A 25440-nucleotide genomic window follows, 5' to 3' on the forward strand; every position below is an offset into this window, starting at 1 on the left:
CATCAGTGTTAACATTCAAGTAGGGTGAACCTGGATTTCTTCAACAAATTCAAAAACTAAATACAGTTCAGTAATTCCACTTCATTAATCTGCTACAATTCCAATCTTTGGAAGATTATGTTCTACCATGTTTAAGTTTATGACTCCACAAATATACTTAAAGTCAAGTATACCAATCACTGGCAGGACCACGGACTATTTTCTTTGTATGAAATCCTGTAGTGAAGAGAAATCTAGCTGCAAGTTGAACACTAATCATGGTTATTTCTTCTGCTTCAGGCAATAGATGATCTTGTCCTAAAGAAAAATGGAACATATGATACTGTGATTTTTTTTTTAGAACAGGTACAATACAGCTAGAAAATAGCTGATCAAACTCATAAAGTACATTTAAGTTCTTAGATCAAACTATCTAAAAAATTAAACTTTGAAATTTTAGCAGCGATACTGACTGACAACATAGTTGACCTTTGGATCTACATTTGCAATACAGTATTGGTATAAACATGAAGTTTTCATAAAACTAGAAGTGTGTCTTAGACGCGCCTCAAAACATTCTCTGAAAGTAGCTGGAAGACACCTCTGGTTGTGCATGGAGGGTACAGGTCTACCCTCAACACAGGTTGGAGGACCCGTGTTGAGTAGAATCCATGGATACAAAATCTGCAGATGCAAAGATTGGATCTGTAATCGGCATGCCACAGATTATGTGTGAACCCAGTTTCAGTCTTTTGCCTGGCCTGGAAGTCCCTAACTGCATGTCTTGCTCTCCAGTTCAGCCTTCTGGGTATCATGGAAGGACTGTAAAGCAGTAGTTCCCAAACCACTGAAAGCTAGTGAAAGCCCTGCTTCAGGTCCCTTAAGACTGAGGTATTCAATCTGTGCTTTGGGCCTCCCTAGGGAGGCGTGGCTAACTCCCAGGGGCGTCCTGAGGCATCTGGGGGAGAGAGGTAGCTGCTTTTCTGCAGCTGTGAACAAGGTGGGTGGGGCAGTGTGAGGTGGGGAGGGCGTGTGAAACATGGTAGGGGGAGGTGGTGGAGCCTCCCCACCAAACTGAGAGAAAGGTTGGCTGGGAGGTGCACAGCAGAGAGAAGGCTAGCAGAGAGGCTGGGAGGGCTGGCTGGAAGGTGCAGAGAGAAGGCTGACTGGGAGAAGCTGTGTGCAAGCGCTTTCCTCTGCTTGGGAAGGAGGGAGCCCAAATTTCCCAGCCTGCATTCCTCCGTCTTGCTGGGGGGAATAGGGGTGGCAGCTGCATGTTGGGGTGTATGTGTGTGAGCATGCACCCATCTACTGTGGAGGGCGAGTTGTAATCTTGCCCAGTGTGACTGCAATCCTATCCACACTTTCCTGGGAGTAAGCCCCATTGACTCAAATGGGACTTACTTCTGAGTAGACCTATAGGCTGAGGTCTCTGTCAGCTTAACCAAGGATCTTCACCTTTCTCTTTTTTCTCCCCCTACAAAAAAGAAAAAAAAGCCACGCCTGATGGCTTTGTCTCCAAAAATTGATTAAAAAATAAAAATACTCATTCCTTTTCAGACACCCCCCTTTTTCCTCCTGCCTCCTTGGGGGGGGGTACTTCCCATGTTGCCTACTATTGTAAGACAAAAGGCACAATCCTAGCTAGGTGTACTCAGAAGTAAGTCCTATTGTGTGCAGTGGGACTTACTCCCAGGAAAGTGAGGTTAGGATTGCAGTCAAACAGTCTCTGGGTCTGAGTTTGCATCAGTTTGCAATTAACAGATACACACAAAACAAAGTCTTCCCCTCCCCCAGCAAATTCATCACTTCCCCCCTCCCTTTCCAAAACCCTCCAGGTGTGCTGCTAACAAACTCAGGGCACAATCCTAACCAGGTCTACTCAGAAGTAAGTCCTATTTTGTTAAATGGGGCTTACTCTCAGGTATGTGTGGTTAGGATTGCAGCCTCAGAGTGCTGGCAGCTGTTGATTTTGTTTCTAGTGTACAATTCTAACACCTTCACCCCCATTTTGGGGGTAACTGAGGAGAGGTGTTGTAACGGGGAGCTGTGGCCAATGGAGAGCTGCAGGCCGGAAAAGTTCAAGAACCACTGCCTTAAAGGGGTAGAGAAGAGAAAATGCAGTGATGCGATTGCTAGGATGGTGTGGCTGCTGGAGGGTTTTAAACTTTTGGCACTACCAGCTCCCATGGAATACAAGGAACCTATGGACCCCTTCACAGGCCTAGCCTATGGATACCGCCCTAAGTCTCACAATTTATAAAAATAGAGATCACAACCCACTTCCAGTTTCACAGTCACAAAATGGAAGTGAGTCACAATGTCTATTTTTAGACATTCAGAGGCTTAATTAACTAATAGAGGTTGGGCATCTCTTATCTGAAGAGCTTGGGATATGTTTTGGATTTTTCTGTATTTTGGAATATTTGTATATACATAATGAAAGATTTTGGGGAGGAGGCCCAAATCTAAACACAAAATCGTTTATGTTTCATGTACGCCTTAGTACACATGGCCTGAAGGTAACTTCATACAATATTTTTAATAATTTTGTGCATGGAATATAGTTTGCGATTTTATTTCTTTGGGCAAAAAAGTCATGTTGGTGCTCAAAAATGTTCCATATTTAGGAATATTCCATATTTTAGAATTCCAGATAAAGGGTATTCAACCTGCAGTTAAATAAAAATATTGTTTCTTTCTAGATCTCGTTTTATTTTTATTTTTTGGGTCTAGTGGATTGTGATAGATTGTCATTTTAGAAAGTGGCTTCTGGTGCTAAAATGTTTGGGAAGCAATGCACAATGTTATTTTGTGTTTATTAGCAAAAGGCAGATACTCTCAGCAAAATGTAACATTGAAGACACAAAGAAAAAATTTAGACACCTATAATTCTAATATCAAGAAAACTGTCTTCATTTTTAGATAATGGGAATCCATATCAAAATGTCAACTAAATTAACTTCAGATAAAAAAGTTTTACAAAAAATGTACACTTAATAATGTTAAATGCCATGCACTTTCGCAAACTCTTGTCAATTAGTTTTTTATTTTGAATATTCAAACACTAACCTGGAGGAGGATTTAAGTAGACGCTGTTACAAGTCAGTAATTTCTTTATGAACTGGAAATATTCAAGACTGTACTGCATACGGTTATGCATGAACTGCACATTTTGCTTCCGTACACTTCGCTCAATGGCAGATGGCATTTTAATTTGATGGGGTTTAGTGGTCATAGTAAGTTCTGAAATATATTTTATTAGTTCATTGTCTTTGTCTACTGTGTCCATACGTTCATAAAAAAGAATGTAAGCATTCCACCACCTTTTCTGACGTCTGTAGGACATGCGCTTCATCATGTGATCAAATACTTCGCCCATGTACTCTCCACCAAAACACTGATTTTTCATTTCTTCATCGTCATCCATTTTGCATTCTGTTACATCACCATCATCAAATTTATACCATCGATTTTTTTCACCATCTCCACCATTTCTCTGAATAATGTAAGAATAGTAATGTCCACCACTGGCCTGACCACTGTGCACCAACACGCCCACTAGTCTGTATTTAGTACTCCCAGAATGCTCATTTTCAGATTGTTCATTCTGAATCAGCTGATTTTCAGGATTTACATCATCCCCTTCTAATTTAGCTACCCCTGCCACAGTATATGGTTCCATGTCCAACTCTCGCGGAAATTCAAAATAATCATTGAACTTGATTGCACATTCCCTTTCCCAGTCATAGTCAAAACGTTTTAACTGGATAGCAAGAACTGGTGGCAGCTTCTTAATCAATAAGCGTTTCACTGTATCAACCTAAGAAATAAAAATTTGCAAGTTAGTTCACATAGATAAATTGCTTATCAACCAAACACATAGGCTGCAAACATAAAGCTTGACTTGATATTGAAAAATAAAAGACTAGTTATCTTATACTGGATTTAGATCTTGCAGAGTTAAGCTAACTTGGTTATGGGTTCAACGAAGTTCAGAAGATCTTGAAAAAACATAGTATATTTCAAAAAGGTACCTTCTTGTTGCATTTTTCACAATGATATGCATTTGCACCTTCCAGTAAGTCTCCTTTGACATACTGTTCCAAGGAATCAAGCAGGTTTTGGTGATTTCTTATATCTACATTCAGCGTTGTAAAAGACTCTTCACATTCGTACCTATTAATTGTTGACATAGTGGGTAAAAAAGTGCTGTCTACTAGTTCTACACATCATGAAACAATGCTAACAAGTTTAGAGCACAATCATAACCTATAGCTGTGCTGGCAGATAGTGCTCCACTGGCCCATGCTGTCACAAACATGCTATAAGGCACACTGCAACAGCAACCGACTAGGCCCACCAGTGGGAAAGCCAAAGCCTCACCACCAGTGACAGTGTAAGTAGCAGTGCATGCCAGATAAAATAAATTCACTGCTAAGCAGTGTAGGGGTGGTGGGGTGGACAGTGAGAGAGTGCGTGGATCAGGTATAGGAGGGGGCAGGATTGGTAGTGCTGGTACATGGCATATCCTATCCCGCTTCCTGGACCTGATTCGCCAACAGGGATCAACTAATGACTTGTGCCAGTGATTTTGCTGGCATGGGTCCAAGTAGACCTGACTGGGGCTTTCCTTGGGACAAGGGAATGAATGCTCCCTTAACTTGAGGAGACCTCCAACACATAAAATTTCCCTGTGGCAAACAGCGCAAGCCAAGCTGGTGTAGTTTGGTCGTTTTATTCTCAATTCCTTTTTTAATGATCCCAAGCATAGTACATGATCAAGCCTTAGAACAATAGTTCTCAACATTTTTTTCACTTGCGTATCCCTTGGCAGCCCCTTTCCATAAACTGTACCCCTCATATTAACAAAATGTTTGTAAATAATACTGTTGCTGCTACTTCAAAGTTATGTTTTCAACTACTGTTCCATATCCAATAATACATACTTGGATGGCCAAAAACTAGCAGTTGGTGAGGCTTTTGTAGATAGCTGCCTTCCTTCGTGCCTTGCCAGCCCAGCAAGGCATTCTAATACAGACCTGCCATTTCCTTCCTTTATTCAATTCTTTTTCGAGTTACCCTAAAGGTCTTGGCAAGTACCCCTGGGGTTACACGTACCCCAGGTTGAGAACCACTACCTTAGAAGGAGCAGAATTCTACCAAGTACGCAAATTTCTGAATCTAAGCCTAACCCATGAACAGTGAGTTAACTATTTCAGATGGATTATCTGTCTCAATGCTTAGGCCTTCTCTCTTTATAAAAAGGATCCTCAAAATGTTTTGTTTTTTGTTGTTTTGCAAAAAGGGTTCAGCACAAGTTGCAATAAATGCAGCAACTTGATATGCAATTTCCCCACTCACAGAGAAAGGAACAGCAGTCTCAGCTGCTGGCAACTCAATCATTTACATGGACATTTCTAAACACGCCCTCCCAAAATTTAATAATGGGTACAAACACACAATAATCAAAAAGTAATAATAAATTACCATCTGAGTATCTGACAAGTCCAAAGCTGGCTCACAAAATTAGCCTACCATATGCATTTTAATATGTTTTTATCTGTTAAATTATGTTTTAATTTGTTTTTGTTTTTTTAATATGTTGTAAGCCGCCCTGGGTCCCTTTGGGGAGAAGGACGGGATAAAAATAAAGTTTTATTATTATTATTTATATGCATTAGTGCTCCTACTTGGCCATTTTTTAAAGTATGCACGTATTTGTGTGTGCAACCTAGTTCATACTGCCAGAGCAGACATGTTTTGGAAGTTGCACCAGTACTTTATACAGTCATGGGAATCTCTGTAATTATGTCTGTGTACTGCCTGGTTTATCCTGACATTCTTCACATGATCATGTGAAGCTACAAACACACAGCTAAGAAAGCAGTCATGGCTGTTGATGTACAGGTGAAACTGCTGATGTGAGCCACCCCTAATAGGTCTCTATGTCCCCTTATGTCAGTGTTATTCAAACTGTGAGGTGCAGCTCTTTAGGGCGGCGCCAGGAACTCCAAGGGAAGGCGAGGGATGTCCTCTCACTGTGATACAGTCACACCCCTGGGCAAAATACAAGCCAGTGGTCTTCGCTTTTTTTTAAAGTAGAAGAAACAGGAGTTGCTCAGCTGCAAGAGTGGCTGCTGCCCCCCCCCCTCTTCCGAGCATGCTCTGCTTGCAGTCCTTAACCCTCACTGATCCTTGTCTGGTTGGTTTCTAGTTCCCAGCCTGGGATCACTTCTCATCAAAGTGAAATCTCTCTTTTCAACCCCCTCCTCTTCCACTCCCCCCTTTTGATCTCTAAACCTTCCCGCTTTCCTCCCCTCCTATTTTAAAACACTTCCTATTTTACCAATCATCAGGACTCAAAGTTGCTTCCATGCACTTGGCAAAGAGGGAAGGGAGAGACAAGCACACACTTTACTTGGCCAGGATCAGAAAAAGGGTACTGTTCTTAACATGATTTATTAATCTTGTTGTTTGACTGAAGAGGAAAGGCTGTATTTTTAAGATGATGAATCTTGCTATTTGAAGGGAATACTTATCAGTCATTGATGAAGTAATTGCCAGCCCAATCCTATCCACACTTTCCTGGGAGTAAGCCCCATTGACTCTAATGGGACTTACTTCTCAGTAGACATGAGAGGCTTGAGCTGTGTATAAGGGACAAATCAGCTTCCTAACCAAACCCTTATCAGCTCTGATATATTTTCATGGTCTATTTTTGTTTTCCCCACCAGCTGCTAGAAAAATTTAATTTCATTAAATTAATAAAGGGTTCAATCCTAACCAAGCAGAATGGGAGAAATGATTAGTTGGTCAGGGGTGTGTGTGTGTAATGTTGGTCAGACTGGTTGTTCACAAAGTTCATTTGATAAAACAATTCTATTGGTATGCTTACAAAGTTTTAAAAAATGAGTCCTCCTGGACCAGACAAAATCTACCTACTCCAGCATCCTGTCTCCAACAGTGATCAGCAGCTGATCATTTATAAAGCATGTATATTGCTGTGTATTAATAATATATTTTTAAGATCTGCATTTAATTAATGATATGATTAATATAATTAATATTAATATAGTTAATATATATTTAATATTTAATATAATATTATAATATAATATTATAATATTATATTTAATATATTTAATATAATTAATATTTCTGGCCACTTCCTGTTTAATGATGCCACTTCCAGCCCTCAGGAACATGATGGGGAGTCATGGCCAACAGCCACAGGGGTCAAGGGAGCCACTGGCTGGAAACGTTTGAGTACCACTGCTTTATATGGAAAAAGAGTACAGTATCTTTTAGTTGAAAAGACCGACTATCATTGTAACAAGCTTTGTTTCTAAGAGAAAAGAAACGAGATGCAATCACCCTAATGAGATAATGTAACACTTACCTATGTGGACAGCCTTGACAAATTTTCTGATCAGCAAAGGATCCTCCCAAAACTTTACTTAACATTGCTGGGTGACCCAAGGCTTTTAAAGCTTCATCTAGACTATCCACCAAGGAATTAAAGAATTCTAAAGCATCATGCTGTTCACGTAGATTTACAGGCTCACCCCAAAGTCTAGAATGAAAAACATTTTATTAATAATGTTTCACTGTTTCAAAAAAGAATATAATAATGAAAGTGGGATGAAAAAATATTCAAATAATTTACATCACCATTACATATATTTTATACTAACATATCTACATATTTGTATTTGTCCAGCAATCCACAAGTGTGCTGAGCCATTAATGTATGCAGCCTAATATTCTTGATCACATACAATGGGTAGGTTGTACATGCAACAAGGCATAGAAGCCAGCTTCGGGCATCAACACCTTCTCCCACAATATGCAGAACTGTTACTGTGAACTCGCATGATTAAATTCTTATCCTATGATCCTATCACACCACTTTTGCAAGTACAGTGATCACATTACCAAGAATTTACTCATGTAGGAATTTATGTGGTTAAGCGGTTCTCCCCCTGTACAGGAAGAAACATGAGCCTAAGACTTCTTGCACCTGGCCATATGTATGTCTTATACACCCGGACTATGTCTGAACCAGCCCTATATCTTCATCTTAAAATATATTTTGCATTTTACATTTAGCAACTGCCTTGCCTTGCCCAGTGTCCCTTATTAGCATATACTTGCTTATGAGAAATGCCAGTAGTCTCCTCAATTGCCCCTTGCATGCATTGGTTAAATTGGGTTTCAATTTGTTCCTCAAACTACTTCTGTGGAGGAAAAGGCATTTCCCTGAGGGCTTAGATGGTCCCTTTCCCTCAGAGATTATGTCTAAGCCCCTATCAAAAACCATGGGTGGCTTGTTCCTTTTTTTTTTTTGCAGACTCACAGCTGATTAGCACAGATGAAAGTTAAAACCAGCTGTACCAACTATTAAACCAGTTATTTTCAACCTTTATCAACTCATGGTACACTGAGAAGGTGCTAAAATTGTCACTCCACACTACCAGTTTTTTTACTTAATTACAATTAATTTGTAATTAATATAAATACAATTAAATCATTACATGACAATTAAAGAAATTCACATCAAGCTGAAATCACACTTCTCTGAACTTGAATAGATCTTTCTCATAAAGTTACTTTCAGAAACTACGATTGGAGAGGGAAGTGCATATGTTTTCTAGAAAGGAGGAAAAATGTTTTGAAGTAGGGTAGTCAAATTGTTATCAGAAGTGCCAGAAAGTGTTGGTAAAGAGAGGTCAGATTGAGCACATACTGGAGAAATGTAGGGTGAAGGTCAATGATGAGACACAATTGAAATGACTGAACGGTTCAACTAGGGGTGAGGAGAGAGAGAAAATGCAAGACAACTGATTCTGATCCTCCAGAAGGTAGGGACAAGCAAGGGGAAGGACACTTAAGAGAGGTGTTAATTGCAATTATGAGATTTCAGAGGGGGAGAAATGTGTGTGTGGGACAGAGTGGCCTGGGGGAGAAGAGGAGAGAGATGTGCCTGCTTGTGCACAAAAGGAAGAGAGTGCGAATAATGCCCTTACTGTTAAAGCCATAATGTGTCCTGTTAGTAGAGGCAATGCAGGGAGGGTTGCTTTGGGGCATTGCAGGCAAACTGGCAAGGAAAATTTTTTTCAAGGACCCTTTCCAGCCAGTCAATCCTTCTGTTAGTGGCCTTGGCAGACTGTCGCTTCAGTCGCTTGCATTACCCACCTTCTGGCATGCATTCTTGCTTTGTTACTCATTCACTCTCAACACTGCTCCCACCCAAAGCTCCTCTTGGCTTCTCTAGCTTCCCAATCAGTGTGCGGGGCAGGCAAGGACCGCCTTATTGTTGGTCAGCAGCAGGACTGAGTGAGTAGAAGAGCATCAAAGCGGAAGCTAAAAGCAGCCGTGACTAGCTCCTTTGCTGGCTGCTTCTTTCACTTGTGCTGCCATGTGAGGCTTAAAGCAGCCGCTTCTACCATGCGGCTACTGCCTGTCTACTCTAGACATGTGGCACATCTTGGCCACACCAGTGCTTGAAAACTGCTGTGTTAAAACAATGTTCCACAGCAGAAGTGACTGTTATTGGCAGTGTTCTAAAGCAGGGGTGCCCAAACCGGGTGCCCTCTCAATGCGGCCCTCAGGGAGCCCCCAGTCTCCAATGAGACTCTGGTCTTCCGGAGATTTGTTGGAGCCCACACTGGCCCAACGCAACCGCTCTCAGCGTGAGGGCGACTGTTTGACCTCTCGCATGAGCTGTGGGATGAGGGCTCCCTCCACTGCTTGTTGTTTCACATCTGTGATGCAGTAGCGGCAGCAAAAGAAAGGCCAGCCTTGCTTTGTGCAAGGCCTTTTATAGGCCTTGAGCTAATGCAAGACCTTCATTCATTCATATAAGTTCATCTTTAATATATTCATTTATGTAAACTTATGTAAATTTATTCAAATTTGAGATGTAAATTCTTTACCCCAGCCCCCTGACACAGTGTCAGAGACAATGTGGCCCTCCTCCCAAAAACTTTGGACACCCCTGTTCTAAAGCATAGCCAAAGGAAAAAAAGTAAGCTTTTAGGAACCAAAATGGTGACTGTTCTCCTAAGGATCGTCCTGGAGATTATCTTTGCTGTTGGACAGGCTTGGGGCTCTTCACCACCCTACTAAGCACTGCCCTGACCTCCAGCTCATGCCAAACCAGGCACCTACTAGGTAACCTGCCAATGGCCCTACTGCCTGCTGCCATTGCTAAGCAATGAGGACCAGTCTTCAACCCTGCCAGCCTCAGCATGTCTTCAACTTGGTGACCACAGCAGTCATGTTGGCTTTAAGACACCGCTCTCCTCCACTGGCGAAAAACAAGCTGACAGTAAAAAAAAAAAAAGCAGCTATGGCTGGAGACTTTTCTCCCGCAAAAGTGTTAAATTAAATGCTTCCGACAACAGCAACTGGCTGCTTGCCACCACAGAAAACTGATTCCCTCTGCTCCCTTGAAGGGCCATCTCTATCTGTGGAATCTTTGGGAGGAAGAAGGCAAGAAAATTCTTTGCTTTCTGCAAATTTGCAACTGGAGTTGCTCTTGTTGCAAGGCAGGACTTATCTGGGAAGTTGGAAGCCCAGCCATGAGTTCCAACTGGTCTTGCCTCATGATTGGCCAAGAGGCTAACCCATCTGTATGGAATGCCCCTCCTCCATCAGGGAATACATTTTGTTCTTCTAGATCCCTTATCTTGTTTACCACCTAGTTTAAAAGGTACATGTGTCATTTTTAAGAACGTAGATTCAATTAATTTCGTTAAACGATCACTAAGTTGTAAGAGTTCACATGAACACAGATCAATGTAAGTTAATGTCTCATTTACCTAAATTGCTTCCAAAACCCTCTTGGTACATAGTACTGTAACCTAGAAGCTGCTAAGTGACCAAAGATGACCTGGAGATGTCTTAATACGCCTATGTTGTATTCTTTTCTATCTTCTGTTTTACTTGAAGCTGGTTTATCTTCATACTGATGTGGGTAGCCAAATACATCATCTCGTGGGTCAGCATTGCTCTTTAAAATAATTTTGAAAAAATGCAGTAGTCATTCATATAATCTTATAAAACACAAAAATATACACATTTACAGAAACCAAATGCCCAGTTCATATAACCCAGCAAAAAAGTTCTGGCAGTTTAGAAGAAATGCAGGTATATGTGGAACACTGTGCTCCATAAAAGTTCTCAAACCAACGTCCAAATGATTATACAAGAAAATTGTTTTTGTTACTTCTTTGATTTTTGTTAAAGTCAACTAGCCTTACATTTGGTTACTCCCCATTTATTTTTAGTTCAATTTTTCCTTATTTTAAAATTATTTTTTCTCATTGTTTGCAGAAGTGTGTTTCCTGCATAGCTATCTCCTAGCAACTACAATTGTGATTTTTCTCAGAATGCCCCAGATGCAGCATAGCCTTGGTGAGTGTGGGACAATCAAAATGGCTCTTGCCAGCTATACAAGAAGCTTCCCTGACCACTGGGAAAAGTTGGCCCCTCACAGATACAAACCACAGCTTAGTCACTTCTAGGTGCACTCATTCCATTAGGAAGATAAACTGAACTAGATGTAGAACTATTAAAAAATTGAGGTCTTATTTACTGAATCCATTGTAATTAAACACACAGGTTTATGGGAACAACAGGTTTGTTCTCTTCTCTGGTCAGTCCCAATGACGTTCTTAGTATTAGGGTAATGTTTGCATGCTAAGTATAAAAGGAATAGAATAAGAAACTAATTAATATTTATCTAGCAAACTAGTGTTACCTCATTGTCTTGCTTTTCATCCCCTGACATATCATCATCGACATCACTGCCTGTGCCCTCAATTGCAAGGATTCCATTCCTGATGGCGGGAATCATGTATAGTTGCTGAATCACAGAATTCATGTAACATGTGGCACCAGCATTTTTTAACCCTACAAATCCCTTTGGCGGTCGTGGTCCAACAGGTGGAAGGTACTCCCATTCTGTTAATGCTTCACAGGCTAGGAGAAATCAGACATGAGAAAAGTCAACTTTGAAACAAAATTTTAAAAATTATGATAAACAAGGTCATTTACTTCTCTGGTACTGAACAAACTCATTTTGAAATCAGTCCCAATTATCAATGGGACTTAGTAAGCAAATGAATGCACTTTCCCAAACTTTTTTGACTGACATTTCCCTTGACCTACTAGGCCATCGTCTGCAGCTCCCCATTAGGACTACAATTCTATACATTGTGTAGTGCAGTGGGTTTTTCATGAGAGGCTCCCTGGTGGCTTCTGCAGCTCCCCTGGGAGCCACGGCTCACACTTTGGGAACCATTGGTTAATGCAACATTCCCAAACACAGATTTCATATTTGCACATAGATAAGAGATTGCCAACTCAAGTGCACATATTTCCCTCTGAAATCATAATACTTCTTTCAAGATCTTCTACACTCCTGCTAACTTAATGAATATTCGTTTGCTTAGATTTGGCTTCTTAGATATAGGGCAAGTTCCAAAGAGAAGGAGGAGAAAGAACTTCCTCCTATACATGGGAGCTTCTACCCCTTGCTGCTAGAACCTCATGACTTCCAAAAAAAGCCACACCAGTATGTGTGGACCCTCTGAAGCAAGCTGATAATGAGAAATTCCTCAGGGGCATTAACAAACATGCAGGGCATTCAGGCACAGATTTACATCCATTAATTCTTCTTACCAATTACAGTTAATGTATCTAATGCTTGTCTTTAAGAAAAGACTGAGAAATAGTGTTTTTGAAAAAGTAATAAGTAACTTTTAAGGAATATTTTTTCTAAGGAAAACAGGAAAATATGTAGTTCTTTAAGCCTCACAAATACATATATGGAATTCCTGCATAATAAATAATTGCACACTTTTATATTACATAGAATATGAAATACATACTAGTTATTGCAGTGCCTATATAATACATTTCAGTCAAGGTATCTACTATTTGTTTGAGGTTTCGGACGCAGCCCACAGCTAGTGCTACTAGCAGTTCAAATCCTGCATTAATGGTAGCTGGGGAACTACAGACTGGTATGGCCTGCTCAGCGGGCAGTTCTCCATTCCTCATGTACTGTAAGTAAACATTAGAGGCTGGAAAGATGAAGTCATCTATCAATTCCTAAAAAAACGAAGAGAAAAAATTCAGTTAGTAATTAAAGTATTGCCCTGATCATAAGCACTTCCTAATACCACCAAGTTTGTTGGGTGCAACTACAGGTTCAGCCTATTTATACACGTATTTTTTATACATGGATTTGACTCAACAGGAATGGCCCCTGCAAATGAGAAGGAATGTGCTGATCCCTGGAGAGGGGGAAAATGCATCCCTTTAAAATCAGTTTAAAAAACTGAACAGTCCTTTAACAATAGCCTCCTTAATATGGGGGGGGGGGGAGCTGGCTGACAATCCATCAATCCTTCTTTCTCCAGGTGACCCCTCCCTTCCCCGAGCAGAGAAAGAAAGATACTTTGCATTGGTGAAGGGAGGGGTCGAAGTGAAGCCTTTCTAAGCACTTTGAGAGAGACTGATTGTTGAACTGTTGTCTTAATATCTCTGTCTTAATATCACAAGGGTCAGCAAGGCTGTTTTTAAATCACTGGAGCAAAGAAACTTTGTTTTTTAAGTTGATTTGCTACAGTGCAGTTTTTTGCCATCCACAGTGAGTGCTTGGAAAGGAACTCAATAATTAGTCTCAACCTGTTTACACACCAAGGGAACAGTTCAGAGCGAGTATAAGGATAGAGATGTGGAGAAGGCATGAACAATAAGGAAGCACAGGGAGCTAATGGAAGTGTCTTCAATTTATAGTTCTGAGGCTGGAAGTAATCCCTATAACTTTTCTCCTTGCACCCCTTCATGGAAGTAGCTGCTGCCATCACATGAGCCTATCAAACTTGTACTGAGCCAGGCCATTGGTCTTCCATATCTAGTTCAATAATGTTTACACACCAAGGTTTCAGAAAGGAACTCTGGTACTGAACCTGGGGCCACTAGCATGCAGTTACATACTCTATGATCCTCTCCCATGCCCATCACACCCTAAAAAATTCAAATAAAATGGAAAATATTCAAAGTTAATTAAAACAGCATGCAAAAGTGTGTTGTATTCCAATTACTTACTTTAATGAGATTAGCACCTCCCTTTTCACAACCAATATAGTATTTTTTTTCAGGAGTTTGGAATGCTAATAATTCTTTTGTTACTCCAAGGTGACCTTCTAAGGTAGTCTCTTCCACACCTGTTTCTCCTGTTCTTTTCACTTCATCCTAACAAAATGAAAGAATGGACTCAGTCACAAATTCTGAAACAACAATTTTCAAATGAAAACAGTTATTTCAGTATTGGTTACATATTGTTGTATCTTCTTAAGCCAATTCTGCCCAAAACTGCATATACACAACAGGGACTAAATATGTAGACCAGTGGGCTGGGCAAAAATGGGTTAAGAATATTTTTATTCTGCACTTTTATCCCACAGATAGAAATCAAGACTACTATCATGAAAAATTATAAACCATCATCAGTAAAATAACACCTACCCGAATCCTTTTAAGCCAGTCAATCTCATTATTAAGCAGAACTTCAGCATTGGGCACATTAATATTACTATTGTATGCATAATTAAGAAGATGTCTTAAGAGAGTAAAGTAGTCCCCTGAATGCTTAGCACGCTCTCTTGCAGTACTCTGTAAGAGAGAAAAAACTTATGAGTAATTTTCAAGACATTTAAATTAAGTCACACCTCAGAATAATGTTTGAGTCACATCTGAGAATATTCTCAGAATGCTTTTATTTACAGAAATAAATAAAAAATCTTAGCCTTACTATAGGCTAAGATTCAGAGATCTTAGCAGCTCTATACAGACTCAAGGGCTTCAACGGAAACCTCTTTGCATGGTCTTGGGTATACATCAAAGTCCTACAATGCTTTCAATGCCCAAAATACCTCCCCATACATAATGCCAGAAGCAGCTCCATGTGGCTGTGAAATTACATAAGAGTTTGAAGTGAAACTCCTGTGTGTAAAGAGCTGTTCTGCATCCAAGAAACATTTGTATTGATGTCAAGGAATGCTTATACTGTCAATTAGGATAACTGGACTGAATTAAACCTCCATTTGGTTCACATTTAAGTCAGTAATCAAGGGATGTTGTTGAAAGATTCTGGAATTCCTATATAAAAAGAGTCTGTTAGAGATGCTCTGTCACTAACTTCGCAAACCAACCTTCAGACTATGATTGAAAGAACTATAGTAATTGGTTATAAGATACTAGTGTAATTGGTTATAAGAAAGTAGCTTCTAATTCACTTTAAAAGGATTCATAGTGCACTGGTCAACAGCTAGTGGCTTTAGGACTCCATAGTAGTTTAACCAGAACATTTACAAAGACTATACACTACAAAATCAATTGAAAAAAAATTTCATCAGAAAGTTAAACTAATAAGGCTGATGCCCAAAGATCTGGAAGTGATTTTCTTTCTTCTCCTAAAGAAGCTCTAAGAACAGGCATCTCCCCATATCCACTGATCCAGGGGCCCCTTACACCCAGTAATATTGTTTTTTAAATATTTACCAGGGCAAAATGTTTGACAGGATGCTTGGATAAGTCAGGGGTTAGACTTAGGGGGGTGCCTGTCTATAGCAGTGGTTCTCAAACTCTCTGGGAGAGTAAGAGCCACTAAGTCTTTGCGGGGAAGTAGGGAAGGCAGTGGAGAGGCAGCGAAGCAATCCCCAGGATTGCAACGCTAAGCGGGCTGCAGGGACTGGCATGCACTTGCCAGTCCCTGCAGCAGCATCCTGGGGGGTGCGGGGAGCCCTGCGTGAGCATCTGCAAGGCACCCCAGTTTTCTAAAAGTGAAAGTGCAGCGATCGCATTTCACTTCAATTAAAGCCTTGAGCCCTTTCCTCTGGAGGAGGTTTCCTTTGGCTGGAATTTCCCAGAGTGGTTACCATAGAAACTAATGATCTCTGCAGTGTTTCGAATGAGCAAGGGGTGCCTGCCTGCCTGCCACTTGAACAAGAAACAAACTTTTCAGAGTTGAAAAGCTCTGCCCTCTGATCGACCTCTGAGATAAGGTGAGGTGATAATTGGCAAAAAATTTTCCTTACTATAGGCGAGTACCTACGGTACCTTAAGTTGTGTATTTCATATATCCATCTGTTAACTACACAGAGACATTAGAAAGATAAGTACAGTAAGTGAAAAGCATTTTTATATCAGTAATTGCTCACAGAAATGAGTACAAGCACAAATATGAAATGCCTTACCCCCAATACCGTAAACAGGAGAGTTATAAAGAAAAGAAGAGGTCTCTGTCCCATACAACATCTGGTAGCCATTAAGAAGAACTGCTCCTGTGCCATCTGACGAACAGTTCTGAAAATGTTTAACCAGATACACTTCTATTAATACAAACAATTTGTGAGCAAAATAAGTATCCATATAAAATATTTTTATGCATCTCTTCGCAGAAGACTGAAGATAGGTTACAATCTTTAAATATCTTAGAAGTTTTCAACCTTTCCAATGAAAACACAGATCGTACTTGTCCTTGGGATGTTTGATAACTCCAAATTTTTGGCAGGAAAATCATTCTGAAGCTGAAATTGGGAATTTTTGTTAAGACACTGATAGCCCAATCCTATCCAATTTTCCAGCATCAATGAAGCAGCAATGCAGCCCCAAGGTAAGGGATAAATGCTCACCTACCTTGAGGAGGCCTCCGTGATTGCCTTCCCACTACAGTAGGGGTCTCCAAACCCCAGCCCGGGGGCCAGATGCGGCCCATGGCGAGCTTCTATCCGGCCTGCGGCCAGCCTCTTGTCCCCTAAGAGCCTCAGGCCCACTTGGCCGAACATGACTGGAACTGTGCTCTGGTTGCATCTGGAGGGTGTTCTAAGGGCCAGAGAGCTTGAATGAGCCCATTCATTCATTTATTCACTCATCTTAAGTTCCATCTCTAATTTATTTATATAAATTTTATATTTAAAATTTTTCTGGCCCCCGACACCGTGCCAGATATTTGATGTGGCCCTCTGGCCAAATAGTTTGGAGACCCCTGCACTACAGGATGCGGCATATGGCCCTTTGGCATGGCTGCATCAGTACTGGAAAGTTGAATAGGACTGGGCCCCAACTTGAGAAGACACTGTGTGAAATTTCACCTACTTCTAGCACAAATTAAGCATCCAACCACACAAATGAAACACAACATGTTACCATTTTTAAAAAGTTACTAAGTAGTATCTGTGCTCAAGTAAACAAGACTACATAATTTTGCAGGGAGTGCTAATTCTGAGGAAAAAATCAAATGTCCACTTTTTCACATCATTTTCTAGCTAAAGTCTTTCCATGCTAACCAGACACTGGTCTCATAAGATTGCACAAAGTGAGCTTTATAAGAAATGTAGATGTAAATAAGACGACATCATTGCCATCATTTAGCTCTGGAATCCTGAGAAGAGTAAGAAAACAGAATGGGGAGAGGGCTCAAACACTGTTGCAGCCACTACCTTCACAATTCATTCTGGCTAAGCAGCCACCAGACAGGGAGGCACCATGTATGCACTCTTGCTGCCAAGCAGCCCTGTCTTTGGCAGATGGCAAACATTTGCAGCTGTGCAAGGCTTCCATCAAAGCCGCACTGCCATACAGCTTACTAGGAAGGGTTCTTCTATTCTATCACAGAAAGCAAGACAGAGATAGTACAAGAGGATTAGGTGTGGCATGTGAGAGAGGAACTAGTACTAGATCTGTTGTTTTTTTTTAAGAGCCTCTTGAAACCTGTTCTGTTACGGCCCCATCAACTTCTACTGTCATATTCTCCCTTTCAAGCAGCAATCCCTCTGGGGAAGTCAATAGAGACTTCTTATTAAAACAGTGTAGGCACTGGAGAAACATACTGCAGATATTCTATTTTCCTTAATGAACGTCCCTCTTTCCAATTATGAATAATCTTTCTCACCCTTCACTGCTTTCTTTTTACATCCTAGCATGATGTGAGAGAAGGAATGACTCACAGCATCCATGGCACTTCCTCAGTTTGGGAGAGCTCAACTCATGGTCTAATACGCACCACAGTATAGTTTAGAAAATAAATCACAGCCCAGCCATTGCCCTTTTGGACAGGTAGCGTGAACTACCGTATTAACACTTCTGATAAGGAGTCAGTAAGACAGAGATAAAAAAAGAGTTAAAGTCACTTACTTGCTGTGGCAATGCAACAACAAGTCAATGATAAATGTCTGCCATGCTTTCTCTTTACTAAGAGCATCCAATGCCGTTGGAATCAAGGCAAAACAAAGGGTCATTGCTTCAAGCGCTTCACAGCAAACTTGTTCATCTTCTGCATCTGGCTCATTGCCTGCATTTGTCTGTAAAATTAATCAGAAACAAGTTGCAAAAAATAGATACGGAAAGAGGAACCAACCATTACTTTAATTCAGGGGTGGCCAACCTTTCAACTTTAGGGCTCCTGAACCTTTAACAATTGTGTAGGGGGGATTTCAGCAGGTACAGGTTGTTGTATTGAGACAACAAGTTGCAGCTGCTGAAATTCCCCCTTCTCTGCAATTGTTAAAGGTCCAGGAGTTCTAAAGTTTAAAGGCCGATCTCCCCTGCTTTAATCGTTCACTTAAAATACAAACCTGTATCAGGAATAGACCTATTAAATACTGCAACTTGCAACTCACAAATGCCAAGGTCCAAGTCACATCCATAAGTGAAATTAGATTTAAAAAACAGAATTGAGCTGTACAATTACACACAAACACCTCCAACCCGATTTGGCCTGTACAAGCAACGGTCCCACACCAGGTAAAAGTGAAATTCATATTCTTAAACACGGACACATTGACATAAGGGCTGCACAGATCTGCAGCCTGTTTCTGGTCCCTCAAATCCAATTTCAGCTGTAAGTCTGAACTGAATTTTTTAGGGTTTACAGAATTTCTCAATCAATTTTTCTGGACCTGGGCAAGTTATTCTATACAAAGGTTAAAGAGCAATAATCTCTCTACCATCAGCATGCTGATCTGATTAGTAACCCCTACATTCAGAAGATGATCCAACAGCAGTAACTATACAATTCTTTCCAGATAGTAGCCATATTAGTCTGTTGCAGCAAACAGCACAGTACTGTATTTTGTGACACCTTAAAGACCAATGAATTTACTATTCAAATCTATAAATTGCTGCATACGATCAGCAGGTTGTTGATTTAGGCAATATAGTCTTGCCAACATCTTAGTCTCAGCATAGAGTTGCCATTTGCAGCCATGTTTTCTGCTAGCACAGCTATAGGAATAATTTTTAATGCAGAAAATTAAGGTACATATTTAGTGCAAATTACTGATTATGTTTTAAAGAACCTACTTTTGTTTCAAACTTGCACAAATCACAATTCATCTGCCTCTCAGTTTATACCACCATAATGATACACATAATAGATCATAAGCAAATCCCACTGATACCCAACAGTAGACATATGCACAGGCCATTTTCACCCTATTAATATCTGCATAAGGTTTCTGTTCATTGGAAATGAATGTAGAATTAAGGGATTTCACCCTCAGTGTCCAATACTATAGCCTCCCCTCTACCCACAGACATGAGAGGACAAAGGGATCCAAGAGTGCTATGAAGTTAGTTGTGCTTGAATTACACAATGTGTCAGTATTTCCTTAATAAAATTAGAAGCTGTTAAAGGCAATATCACTGCAAAGAAAGTAGCAGAATTCAAAAGTGAACCAAGAACAAAACTGAGGAAGTTGTTAAACTATTAAAAACAAGCCAGCCCTCCTTGTCAAAGTAAGATTAGCTTCAGAGAAAATATTGCCTAAGATTTCTTACCTTTTCATAAATTTTACTAATATCTTCATTTGAGCTGAATACCAGTTGTACTGATCCACATCCTGAAGCCCAAACAATTTTCTGTACTGCTCTAATGACACAGATATCAGGGATGTACTTTGAAGCCTGAAAACAGAAATATAGCACAATCAGACATCATTAATATATGACAGCCAAGGTAGTCTAGTGTATAATAGGAATGATGAAACCCAAGTTCAAATTCCTACTCAACTTCATTAGGTGACCCTGAGCCAGCCACCAACATCGCAGGGTTATTTTGAGGATAATGTGGGAGGGAGGAGAGGAAGAACCTTGTATACCACCTTGCATTTCTTGGAAGAAAGGTGAGATGGAAGTGTAAGTCACAACCACAGTTAAGTATTCAGCCATGGGTTCAAAGGCGAGCCTCTTCTGTCACAGAAGGGGTATTTCTGACTCAGCAAAAACACATTCCATAAAGTATGGACCTAAACACACTGCAGTGTATTTCTATGAGTTCATATGGCACAGCCTGTATCCTTGTTATTTATCATATTTCTCATATCGTAAAGAAATGCATGAAACACTATGGCAATACATGTGGGAAATTTTTGGCTAGTGCCTGTGCAAGAGTTCATGGAATAGCATGAACACATTTTGTCCTCAATTCTTTGGTTTTACATTCCTAGCCTATTGCAAACATATCAAAGGTCTCTACAGCAAATAGCAATATATTTGCATATTGAAAATCTATGGAGTAAAACTAGTTTTAAAAACCTGGGCCTCTGCTAGACGTACTCCAGTGACCAAAACAAACCATTTCTGGCCAACTCTGTAACATTTTACAAGTGTCAAGTTGTGCTATTGACAAAGATGGTTTCATTTCCAAATAAGCATATCAGCGGAATGTTATTTATAAGTTAGTGCGCAGCAAACACAACAGCTTCTTTCTGCACTGTGATCAAGTCCTATATGAAAGATCAATTCAGATATTTATTCTGCAATTTCAACCCTATTTCTGTTGCAATGTTCAAGAGTCCAACAGATCTTACTCGTGATAAGGTCTACAAGACCATTTCAAATACTGCCACGTATCTATAAAATACGTGGAAATAAGTATTTCTCAATCTGCCCCATCGCATTTTGTTTGTGCGCTGAAAGTTAAAGTCCCTACCCCATACATTTTTACCTTGCAGTTTTGTTGGCATAAAAGCGCTGGTCACACAGCTGTTAGACAAACTATGTACAGAGACGCTGCAATGCGTTTCTGAACTGCTTTTTTTGAAAAAGGTGGCTTCTGAATTCTTAGCTTTCTGGCTATTTTTCTGCTCAAGTTGCACCCTAACACATGGAACTTAATGCACTAATATGTTTATCTACACAAAGGGAAAGAGATACATGTGCTGGTTGTGAGTGCATTTCTGCTCAGAGCTTCAGGTATGAGAAAGTCTTCTTTTTCTTTCTAGGGAAGCTTAAGAAGCTGCTAGGGAAAATACAACTTCATGCCCCAACAATCACCATGCAGCTTCTGCATCCATGCTTCATGGATCAAGAATAAAGAGTGTCAGAAACAGTACAGAAAATGTACTAACCTCATCAGATATTTGCTGGGCGAGGCGTATTGCTACATTTCTTAGCATGCACTCTGAGGTTGGATTGGGAATGTTTTGTAGAGCAGTCTGCAATACCACTGCCTGGTCATGAGTTGCCTGGTTTATCTGGAATAATTTATTTGCATTATTTTAAAGGATAAATACCCAGTGGAAAAAGACAAGAGTATAGAACTAAAAATACTTTAATTTTTTCAGTGTAACTATGTACTGGGTTAATCCTTGAAGGTACATTTTTATGCCAACTCAGGAATCTGCTTTGAAACTCAATGACCTTCCAATGACAAAGTTCAAAAGCTGTAATTCAGTTACCATATTCATCTCTTTCTCTGCCCTTAACATCTGAAAAACAGCTAGGCTTCAGGGAACCTACTCCAACATGCAGCAGAAATTGTTTCAGGGTTGTACTTCTCTGCGGTTGTGAGGATCATGATCTTGTTGCTACATGCAGTATTTCTTGCTTTTCTGCATCTATTGCTTGTTCTGGTAATTTAATACTTAAACATCATTCTTTTTTCTGGATTACGTAGAAACTCCATGCCCATCCGTTCACAATTTTTCCTATAAAGTATATGAATCTGTCCTACTCATTTCTTCTGCCCTATGAGTACTCACCTTACAACTACCAGCTCACTGCTACTTTAAAATCTTGTATCCTTGGCTCACCACTGATTATGCCATGTCATTTTGTTTTTATTTAATGCTGTCTGAGTAAAAATTCATTAACTATAACCTATATTTAAGAGCAAAGGACCATTATCAGCAACTTCTAAATTCTGAACTTAAGAGAGCCAGGATTGTTTAGTGGTTTGGGAATTGGACTCAGACCTGGAACATCCAGGTTTGAACCCCCACTCAGACATGATGCTTCCTGAGGGACCCTTGGCCAGTCACTATCTCTCAGCCTAACCTACCACACAGGGTTGTACTGAGGACAAAAGGAGGAAAGGAATGGTGTAAACCACTACCCCCTGTGCTTCTTAGAATAAGGGTGGTATAAAAATGTGAATAAATAAAATAAACTCAGTACAGCAGAAGGCAATGTAAATGATTCCCTTTTAAGAATTCTCAAGTATAGAAAAAACCACAAAGCCAAGAGATGTGGAGGGGCGAGGTCAGGGATGACAATAACCAAAGGGCACAATTTCCAGGTGCTGGGCTGCAATAAGTACATTCAGTTTGAACTGACAAAATGACAGGTAAATGGAAACAGAATCTGTACAGATCATGAAAAGAAATAGTTGTGCGTTGCTTAGCAACATGGATGCAGACCAGCACCCTCATCGCCAAGCAAGGCTTGGCGTAACGCAAAGCCTCTAAAGGCAAGGGGAGCCAAGCCCCCCTCACCTCCGGAGGCTTTTCTGAGCCTCGCAAAGACAGCGTGCACCTCTATGAGGCTCAGAATGTGCGTTTCGGGTGAAAAGACGTAACTTCCGGTTTCCCGAAATGGGTGCACACTGCCTCTGTGAGGCTCAGAAAAGCCTCCAGAGGAGAGGGGAGCACAGTTTCCCTTGGCTTTGGAGACTGGAGGGGTGAACAGGGACCAGAGGCAACCGTTGCAAATGCGGGCTGTTGCTGGTTGGAACGTCGCTAAGTGATGCTCACCTGTAATTACTAAATGTATTGCAGTAGTTAACATCAGATTATGTGTTTTTATGGCCAACAGCTAATACAACAAAATTAAATACAAGACTTTTTTTCAACAGAACGGAAAGTTAACATTACCGGTGACATTGGGCTTGTGCCCTCTACAACTGGCTGACAAGCTTCTGCCACAGCTCTCACATGGCCATAGCCAATTGCAGTTAGTAGCAATTTGGCTATTTTTAGAGCATTTAGGTAGGCACCCCTTCTTGTTTCCATATCTGCATTTGGTAGGAAGTTATTTCTAGTCAGCATACTCAGCACAAGAGGCAAGCCACCACTTTTTAAGAAGTTGTACTGGAAGTCTGTGGCATCTTCTCCCAGAGGTAAATTGGCAGGCATTAACAAGGCATAGACTACCTGCAAAAAAGGTAACAGGACAGAAGGAGTAATTCAGTAAATATACTTTAAGTACATATTCTGTACTTAAGAGGATGGGAAAAAGTTTTTAAACAAGATACCCTACAATACCAGCCCTTATCCAGAACAATTTTCCCCAGAATACAGTGCTATGGAAAAGTGCTCCAAATATCCAAGTCCTTGATGTGATCAAATTTCAGCATTAGCAATATTACTTGAAGTTTTCAAATCTTAATATTGAAAGAGATATTACAAACCTCTGTAAGATATAGCACTTGTGAGGCAGAGGGACCGAAGAAAAGAGAATCAAGAGATGGACTAAGGCTACTGTCACCAAGTTTTGCATGGTCTAAGCAAATAGCTCTTAGTTTCTCTACAGTAGTGTTATCTGAAACAAAAGCACAACTTCAATATGTTTAAGAATACAATACAAGCTAAAACAAGTCTTTTGAAGTCGAAATATGCTAAAATTGTACCAAATACAGATAGTTTCATACAAAGGAATAGATAATACTCCTGGACCATGTAAGGATCTTAATAATTATACTTAAAGAGATGGTGCAGAGTATTTTCCTTTCAGAATGTATCCCTACAGAACCCCTAAACTACTCTTGAGTTACAGTAGTTTGTGCATTTGATTTTCATTTATACATGATGGTCTAGCTAGATGGTCTAGCACAGCAGCTAAACAGACTGAGCAACAAATCAGGACTTTCTCACTTCTCCCATGAACTCACTAGGAGGCCCTTAGGCAAACCACTCCCTCTCTGCCTCAGATGCACTATTAGGATAACACCATATGATGCCTTACATCAGTGGTTCCCAAACTGTGAGCAATGGCTCCTCAGGGAGCCTCGGAAACCAGCCAGGGGAGCCACAGAATCCTTGCAAAAAACCCTCCACCATATACAATGTATAGGATTACAGTCCTGGTAGGGAGCCATGACTGATGGCCCAGTAGGTCAAGGGAACCACTGCCTTACATGGTTGCTGTAAGAATTACATCATGATATGTGAAGTGCTCTGAATACTCAAAAGTACCTATTGAAAAATATTATTATTACTATTATTAGTAAAATGTCAAAATGGCAGCCATGAGCACTGTCACCTCTGATTTCTATTTAAAAGCTCACATTGAATCCCCACACTAATTTTAAACTTGGCAGCGGTTTAATAAGCAGTTTGGGCATTTCATGCAAGCGCATCTTAAGGAGACAACTCAGAAAAGTTATGTTGTAGGTTTGCATATTCCTCTAGATAAATATATATATTTCAAATATGTTTCAGATAATCTCTATGCTAACAATACACCCAAAACAAATCTTACCTGGGGGCATTAATTTCATAAGGATGCGTGCACCATCTCTAAGAGGCGGCATATTCAGGCTACTGCCTAGGTCTGCAACTTGCCAAAGAAATGAGATGTATCTAGGATGCAGTGACATGATCTAAAATAAGATTTAAAACTTGTTATGAGATATTAGCTCCCATCATTAAGCACTATTAGTCTGAGTTTTCAGCCAGTACTAAAGAGTTTGGGTGTAAGAGTACTTACAACTCCAGGTAAGCAACTTTCAACTTCTGGATTGGGACCATCACTATAGTGATTGCCATGGTTGCCAGGAGAGCCAGTGGAGGAATCAGAAGAACTATCAGGGCTTGAAGGCATATTGGAACTTATCTGAGTAAGCTTGGCAGTAATTAGCTGAAAAGAAAGATGTAAATTGGAAAGGTGTGAAATCGTAAATTTTATATTGTAAATTTGCTAGCTTGTCTGAAAGCACCACCTCAAATTCTGCTGGCCTGTACCTGAAAAATGCTACTACAAGTAATACTTATAACGCAGGTGATCCATTCTGGAAAGTCAAGCACAGTGCAAAGTAGATCTATAGAATGCATTGTTAGGGTAAAAGACCAGAAATGGGAGCTTAGTAGCCCATTATGCACTACTTCATAGGCTAGGACAGCTGCAAATTACAGTGGGACAAAGAGCACTGACACAAAACAGCAC

The 25440-nt window shown here is 40.3% G+C and overlaps 1 protein-coding gene across 2 annotated transcripts in view; it reads right to left on the reverse strand.

Moving 5' to 3' along the window:
* Window positions 1-25440, reverse strand: part of USP9X (ubiquitin specific peptidase 9 X-linked) — a 127540-nt gene that overhangs the window by 23085 nt on the left and 79015 nt on the right. For both annotated transcript variants that reach the window (XM_066622570.1, XM_066622571.1), the window contains exons 20-36: window positions 24985-25134; window positions 24757-24877; window positions 23687-23817; window positions 23151-23429; window positions 21408-21533; window positions 19837-19962; window positions 18193-18359; window positions 16254-16362; window positions 14524-14670; window positions 14104-14250; window positions 12879-13101; window positions 11747-11967; window positions 10806-10996; window positions 7382-7555; window positions 4017-4158; window positions 3052-3802; window positions 174-297 (exon numbers count right to left, since the gene is read on the reverse strand). In XM_066622570.1, the coding sequence (XP_066478667.1) occupies window positions 174-297; window positions 3052-3802; window positions 4017-4158; window positions 7382-7555; window positions 10806-10996; window positions 11747-11967; window positions 12879-13101; window positions 14104-14250; window positions 14524-14670; window positions 16254-16362; window positions 18193-18359; window positions 19837-19962; window positions 21408-21533; window positions 23151-23429; window positions 23687-23817; window positions 24757-24877; window positions 24985-25134 (3329 nt within the window). The remainder of the gene's footprint in view (window positions 1-173; window positions 298-3051; window positions 3803-4016; window positions 4159-7381; window positions 7556-10805; window positions 10997-11746; window positions 11968-12878; window positions 13102-14103; window positions 14251-14523; window positions 14671-16253; window positions 16363-18192; window positions 18360-19836; window positions 19963-21407; window positions 21534-23150; window positions 23430-23686; window positions 23818-24756; window positions 24878-24984; window positions 25135-25440) is intronic.

This window comes from Tiliqua scincoides, chromosome 3, assembly GCF_035046505.1.
Source record: "Tiliqua scincoides isolate rTilSci1 chromosome 3, rTilSci1.hap2, whole genome shotgun sequence".
NCBI classification, from domain to species: Eukaryota; Metazoa; Chordata; class Lepidosauria; order Squamata; family Scincidae; genus Tiliqua; species Tiliqua scincoides.